Genomic DNA, 7,712 nt, shown 5'->3' on the forward strand with positions numbered 1-7,712 from the left:
GACGCCGTTGCCTTAGCTAATCACGGGTAAGAGTACTTGAAGGTTGGCGTTTGATCTCTGCATCCCTCTGCTAGCACGCCGCTAATGAGCGTCTGAAACGGATTGAAGAGGGTCCAAGCTTAGTTAAGCCTTCCACCACAGACTGGTACATCGTTGCTTGTTTATCTCTGCAGTGTGTTGCTGCAAAAACGACATCTAAGCTTGGTCTGATGATAAGGGAAAGATGACATCATCCCATTCTTTTTCTGTCGGAAAATCCATCACGGCCTTGTTCGACTCGCTATCCACTGTCCACCTCTCACACACACACACGCCGGCGCTGGGCCCCCCTGCGGACCCTTCAGCGTGCATTAGCGGAGTGAAGCTTCGATGGCGGCTAAAATGCTCTGCGGTGCTGCTTATGTTACGCTCGTCGATGGCCGGCCTTAATGGCACCGAGTCCTTTAGAGAGCAGGTCTTGGTAATGTGATCCGACGGCCTGCTGGTCAAACCGGTGCTGCTCCTTTCTTTAGCTCCCGACGGCCGCCCCGCCACTACATCTAGATTTCGTTCCGCGCCGTGTTAAATGTCTCTGTGTTTACAACGGTTGGGACCAGTTTGTTCCGTTGTCGTGTTTCAGTTGTCTGTACACTGACTGAACTCGTATTAGAGAACAAAATCACAGCCGTCGAGTGATTGTGTCAGTCTGCAGTCAAGTCATGATGAGGCGCTGGTCTGAGTATGAACACACATTTCCTTCCTCTTCTGTGAAAACTGAGAACATACTTCTTTGAGCATTATTCTATATGAAAAAAACAAAACAAAAACATACTGAATGAAATTGGAGCCTATGATCTTGGAGTTCATATATGCTCTCCTGGATTTGTGTTTTTCCCTTCAGCAGCGATGACTTGCATCCCTGCTTCTGTTTACTGCAGCTGGATATTCTTGCCAGCAGTGAGGATAAAACAGGAAGTACTGATCTGGGGGCACAGGGACAATGCAGGCACACCTGAGCCAAGCAGCTTTTTATGCTTTTGTCTCCGGACGGCAGATGAATGTCAATATGTGCGCGTCATCTTGCCTGGGAGCGATGCTGCTGCTGCTGCTGCTGCTGCTGCTGCTTGCGTGCCCCGCCCCTCTCCGTTTCTTTGGGTAACATTCGATCGGACACTGCAGCGCTGTGAAACACGCGGCTCACACGGCTGCTGAGCACTGACTGCTGACTTTTCCCTAAGCTAAGATCAGGAAGTGGACACAATTGAAGCACTGAGTCAGGGGTTTCAGGATTCATCCCAAACCTTTTTAGATTACCGTCATCGCATTCACGGTGAAGAAGTGAACGGCGAGGTTAAACGTGTCTTGTAAAGCACTAAATTCCTAGCTGAAGGGATGCAGGGGAAAAAGAAAAACTTACTTTCCCCTCCAGGAGTGTTTGGTGGTGTAAAAACAGGCCAAGTCTTTGTTCTCTTTGATGACGTTCATCTTTTCACGGATCCTGCAACACAGAAAAGAAGTGAGTCAATAGGTGAGTAAGGCTGTGAGCGTAAAGCTCCCGGGGGGCTGAAGCAAGAACATAGCAATGCAGACTAAACATTTCACTACATGAGGAGCGCTCCGGACTCAAAACAAACTCCTTTCAAGCTTTTCAATGAACAACACATCACTGGCTTTGTGGTTACATGCTGGGAAATGTCTGTCCAACGCAAGAAGGGAAACAAAAGCTATTAAAATGAAGAGGTTGTCAAGGTTTGTTGGGGGCAAACTGTGCCTGAGCCATGACTGAATGTGTCCATCAGCCGCAGTCGGGACGAGAAGCCACCGAAAAACCGCCTGGACTTCTGCCAGTCAGTCACTGGATGAAGTTTATGTAACAGACATTCCAATATACCTTCACACACACTTCACACGCTGGCTCCACATTCTACAGCTCGGAGGGGGAGAGACTCCCATCAGACACTCCCTTGGCTCGGGGGAACCTCGGCTCAGGCAGAACTTCATTATTCTGAGTAAACAGACATTACACCGTTTGACAACAGAGGTTAAGTCCGTCCCTCTGTGAGAGAATGACTCCGCTGCCATCGCCTTGGCTACCAACCCTCGTATCTACGCCACGGGCACTGCATGACTCCTACACGCCTCTGATCCTCTTTCCTTTTCATATCCTTTCTGTCGCTCCCTCGTGCGTGCATTTTCACACGTAATACAACTCACTCAGCAGAATCGGGAGAGGAAATGAAGGATTTCTCATTCTTTGCTGACATTTCAAAAACAGCAAAAGCTGCACACATGTCGATACCATCCATTCTGATCCATTCTGAGCAGGAGAACATACAAAGCTTAGGGTGGGCGTTTCATTTGATTTGAAACATTAGTTATGGTGCGGTGAGTCATGCTGAAGACCAGGAAGAAGGACGAAGAAGCAGGGGACGCGTTCCTGACCTGAGGGGCGGTTATCATCTCTATTTGCTGCTGGCTGCACTGTAACAAGGGGGGAACCTGTGTCAGCATTCTGCCACCATCCTGGAAAAACAAAATGACTCCAGCTTTCCTTCCTCTCAAATCTCGGCATCAAGGGGGGGACAATTGTCTGGCAGTGAAAGGAGGGTGGCACGTAAAACACAGGCGACGGCCGGACGTGAACTTTTAAAAAATGACCCGGCGGCCGCTTTGTCTCATTTAAAGCCCCTGCAGCAGCGGCAGACACACAAAGGCGCGAGGAACACCCCTGAGCCCAGGTGCTGTGTAAATACTTGTTTTTCACCAAAGGAAGCTGACGGTATCTACAGTGCGAGACGTCAGCGGCGAGCATTTCTCCATGTGCTGTTTGGCGCTGCAGAGGGCGGTGGGGCTTTAACTTTATTACTGTGATAAATCCATTTAAAGAACAAGGCAGAATCCAGCACTGGAGCGTCATGTGATTACCCCTCCCAGCTCTTTCCTAGCTCCGTGTAGACCGACAGCACACTTGGATAGACCAGGAGATGTTGAACATGAAGTAAACCCCGTGTCCAGAGACACACAGAGCGTCCAATCGGTCCTAGAGGTTCCCAAAAATTCCAAACACTAACTTAAAAAACACGGCGCCTATAGTCATTTCAAGTTTACACGTTTAAAGTGTACATAGAGAAAACTTATTGTTACCTGAGCTTGTTGAGTTTCATCGTGTGCAGCGCCGCTAAGAGAAGCTTAGTAAACATCCACATGGGACCAGGCAGGGCCGCTATCTCAGCTATCGGAGACAGGCGTGAAACATCTCGCAGCGCTCGTGTGACTGACTGCACTGTCTCGGTGCAGCCACTGGTTATGTGTCATTACAATTTAGGTAGGCTCCCTTTAATGCTGTGCAAACAGATGATCTTCTCCGCCTGTTTGTTTGATTTCAGTCAGTTTGTGGCTTCTTAAAACATAGCTCACAGGTATTAGGGGAATGTCAGGCTCACCTATTGCCTTTTTAAATTAGATTCAGCATCACTGCGGGTGCAAAGGTCAAACTGTCATGTGATATTGCATCAACAATGACCTCAGTCTTTTATCTGACAGCAGATAGTGAGCTCCTTCAGATGAATGCATCACTGACAAATATTATTGTAGTGGCACTTCGTCTTGCTTCGTCTAAACCTGGCAAACAGCTTTCATCACGCACACAACGAGATAAGGGAACTTTCCCTTTAATGTTTGAATAAAAAAAACACAAAATCACACAGTCAAATGAACTGTCAAACACTCAAAGCTACTTAAACAGCCAAAAGTGATGTCATTCCAACATCTGATGTCATACTTGTACATCTTCTGGCTCCGACATCACAACGCAGTATTTCCAGGAATCTTTCAACACAATGCCAGGCATAATCTTGATGTAGTGATATTGAAGAAGTATGGGCCTTCTTCAAAACATTTCCTGCGGTGAACACATGTTGCAACGGCTACTCCAAATTCTTCAATGAAGCAATCCTAACAGGAAGTACATGGTCGTGAACTTCATCTTCTTCATCCTACTTGGTTATTGGGAAAAAGAGCTTGCTGACTCTTCACTTGTCACTTCAGATACAAAAACAACACAATTGTACAAACTAACAGCAACTCTGATGGCCATTTGCAGCGGCTCTCCACATTAACTCCTCATTTCAGCATGAATGGTCAGCGGTTGCTTGGAGTGACAGATGTTGAAAACAAAAATGTTTTACTATTTGGTTGATGTTATACTCAGAAGTGCAAGTTTGGTGAGTATAAGCCCTTATTTGTTGCTACTAAATGTGAACTAAAGAAGCATGTTAATTCAGCATAAGTGTTGATTTTCAGAATATTTATAGCCGGACTCTCCAGAATGCTATAATTTTCAAAAACACAGATACAATGAACGTTTTTAAAATCACCAGTGTAGCATCAATGATGTATAAAGTAGTATATTCTTGCCGTCAACCTCTGCTGTCACAGCGGGCAGCCACTGGTGCGTTCAGAGGGTCACCAGATAACTTGGTAACTAGTTAATATAGAACACCTGTCAACCAAATCCCTGCCTAGCGGCGCTGACGTTAAAACCTTAACTGTGCTTCTTTGCAGCAGGCCCGCGCGGACACTGACAGGCTAACAACAAGAAGCACAACACCATTGTTACGATGTCGGCACAACTGCAGCAACAACTCAGATTCAAACAAAATACAGATAGTTTCCTTTCAGGCGTTTCATTTATTTTTTTGACAAAGAAGAAGGGAGGTGTCCGGCTAATGTTAGCCACGAGCTAGCGGCTAAACTGGTATCAACCCCCGGACTGTTACTGTTAGCCGCTCGCACTAGCAACGGGGTTCAATCAAGCAAACATGGAGAAGATGGCAGGTGGTAACGCATGCATTTTACCTGTAAAGTCGCTAACAGACGTGTTCGGTGACCGTCCCTCAGCCCCCCACCCTCCTCTGAGTCCGGCCGTCGCTTCTCAGTTTGCCCAGTCTGGTGCAGAAAGTGCTCAATTACGCCGTCTTCTTCCCCCCAGCAGGGCTCAGGACGCTGCCATATTCCTCATACCAAAAGAGGGCTACTGCGCATGCGCGGCGCCTGGCTGTCATGGGTCTGTCAGCTGATTTGGGTTTTCAGGAAGTAAACTCTGACAGACGACCGATCCCAGACCAGCTCTTACTCCGTTTTCTTCGTTTTTGTATCGATCGAGACGTCGGAGGAGGCGCCATGAGAACAGTTTTAGTCTGGAAGTCTACTGCGGAGCGGAAAAGATGAGGAGCTCACACTCACAGCAGGCCTGCCTTTGAGTTTCCATTAAGATGGAGATGAGTGAACAGCATGCAAACTTTGGCAAACACTGAAGCGATTCAAAGTAGAAACATTTCCCATTTCCCAAAAAGTCAACTCACAAATGATTTACATATGAAAGGGCTGTACAGTCTATTGATGCCGCTGAACTTGGATGTCTAAAGTTGCAGTATGCATGTATGAGGAGAAGCAGAGGATGAATCAGACTCGACTTCATAATATGTTGCTTTGTGTGTTTTTGCTGTAATGCCCAAAAGGTTCTAACCCGGTCATGTTTGCATTCTTTGCAGGTTTCTGGGGGAAACGTTACACCTGGGCAGCACGTGACTCTACTGCCCTCTAGGGACACAAATGGAGCAATGCCTCAAATTCAATGAATCTAGGCTAAGTATAATAGAGACTGAAATGGAGACTGTAACCAGGGAAAAATCTCATACTACAAACGCAATAGCAATTTGAAATGAAAAGAATATGAACAAACAGAATCTAAAAATACACTACTAGTCGTATTCCAAACTGTAAATGCCATGTAAACATGGCACTTCAGTCAAACTAAATATATAACTAAAGTACATACAATAAAGTTCAGTGCTTTGTTTTTATTATTTATTTTACATATTCATTCTTACATTCTATTTTATATTCTTTCTTTTTTTTGTAGGTGATTCTTTGTTGTATTCTCCACTGTACTGTGACTGTTGCACAGCAATTTCCCTCGGGATAATAAAGTTTTATGTTATCTTATTTTTATTTTTCCTTTTGGTGACTAATGTTCAATTTCTTTAAGAGTTCGCTGTACTTGTAGTTCACAGACCAGTTGCAGATCTCACATAGGACTTAATAGCTATAAAATTAACTGTGACAAAAATATCAAAGACCTCTGAATACATGTAAAGTGACAGTGAAGGATCGACACATTTGTGACCGCAATGGAATAATAGCACCAACATACAGCATGCACACAATAAATGAAAGTAGTCATCTTTGATCAGTAACTGTTCAGAATATGGTTAGTCTACATTAGATATTTTCAATATCACTTTCAAAACATGACTCACCGTGACTGGAGATAAAGGGGAAACATCTTGGCCTGTGTGACTGAATGATGTTGCTCAGAAACTTGAATGGGCCAGCAAAGAGCGGTCACGCTGTGAGGCATCTGATTAGGTGGCTTACCATGTGCTGCTTGTTAGTCTAATTTAATTACAGCAGCAGACATGAGGGGGGAAAAGCGTTCCTCTTTTTCTTACAATTCTCAAACAAAATGGATCGTGACATCCTTCAGGCTTCGATGACAGAAGACGTGGAGAAGGAGGGAACAGAATCGCTCGAGTTTTATTTGCTTCACATGATCCCGTAGATTTAGGGGATGAAGCATAGCATGTTGTGTCCCATCAATTAAGCCCTTGAAATGTGTTGAAAGATAACAGCACACTAAACTCAAACTTGTTGTTCCTTTTCTGCCACTATAAAGTTGACGGTTGACCTATGACATCCCAAAGTACAAATGAACTACAAGAGGAAGCAGGACTTAATCTGTCACTGTACAACAACAAAGTGTAATTAAACATACAATAAATATGTATAAATGAAGTTGATGTACTTCACTGCTTTTAATAATAATTCCACAAAAACAAGTAATTTACTGTCATGTGTGTAAAGATGAAAAATCAAATCTGAACCTGGTGTTTTATCCAAGTATGCTGATGTTATATCTATTGCCCCTCTTAGGAGCTTTGCCAACAGTCACACCCATTTTCTGTCTCAATTCTGCCATCTAGTGTTACACCGCCTACACTTACAAACGGAAACCAGAAAATTGCCTGGATGCGATGTACTTTTATTTGCATTCATCCAGAAATTCTTGACTTCTAAAGGACATTCCATTGAAGATATTTCCTGCTTTTTTAGTATTATTCATATCTTTTGAGTGTTAACCAAACAGGTTGACGAGTAACAGTAATAAAGCAGCAGTTAAGTCATTCCATGATTTTGTTGGAGTAATAGTTGTTTTTCATGTGAAATTGTTTACATTACAACTGGCTGCATTATCAAATGAATGAATTTAGATTTCCTGATGTGAGGGGAAAATGCTATTAAACCAATTAAGTCAAATGTCTCTGTTGAATCTATTATTTGCCACATAAAGACACTAAATTGTGCACTACACAGCATGATGATACATGTTGGTTTGTGAAAATCTGGACATTTCTTTGGTTTTATGCTGCAGTGTTAAAAAAATAATAACAATAAAATGGCAATTACTTGACAATTATTGCATTATGTTACAAATACACAATTATTTTACATTGAAAGTATATGAGCTGTTAATTAAACTGAAACGACTATGAGCTATTTCTTGCCAAAAAAATCCGTGACGATTCCGCATGATTCCGTGTTGTCCGTAATGTCTGTGAACGCACCTTAACCGTAACCAAGGTGATGACGCTATTCTCCCGTTACCAGGCATT

The 7,712-nt window shown here is 43.8% G+C and overlaps 1 protein-coding gene across 1 annotated transcript in view; it reads right to left on the reverse strand.

Annotated features, from left to right (window-relative positions):
- Positions 1-5,024, reverse strand: part of dnajc13 (DnaJ heat shock protein family (Hsp40) member C13) — a 25,994-nt gene extending 20,970 nt beyond the window's left edge. The window contains exons 1-2 of the mRNA XM_076158047.1: positions 4,837-5,024; positions 1,397-1,477 (exon numbers count right to left, since the gene is read on the reverse strand). Of these exons, the coding sequence (XP_076014162.1) occupies positions 1,397-1,464 (68 nt within the window). The 5' untranslated portion in view covers positions 1,465-1,477; positions 4,837-5,024. The remainder of the gene's footprint in view (positions 1-1,396; positions 1,478-4,836) is intronic.
- Between the last annotated feature and the right edge of the window lie 2,688 nt (positions 5,025-7,712).

This window comes from Genypterus blacodes, unplaced genomic scaffold (assembly GCF_046128005.1).
Source record: "Genypterus blacodes isolate CSIRO-AG114 ecotype Tasmania unplaced genomic scaffold, CSIRO-AGI_Gbla_v1 ptg000076l_1, whole genome shotgun sequence".
NCBI lineage: Eukaryota > Metazoa > Chordata > Actinopteri > Ophidiiformes > Ophidiidae > Genypterus > Genypterus blacodes.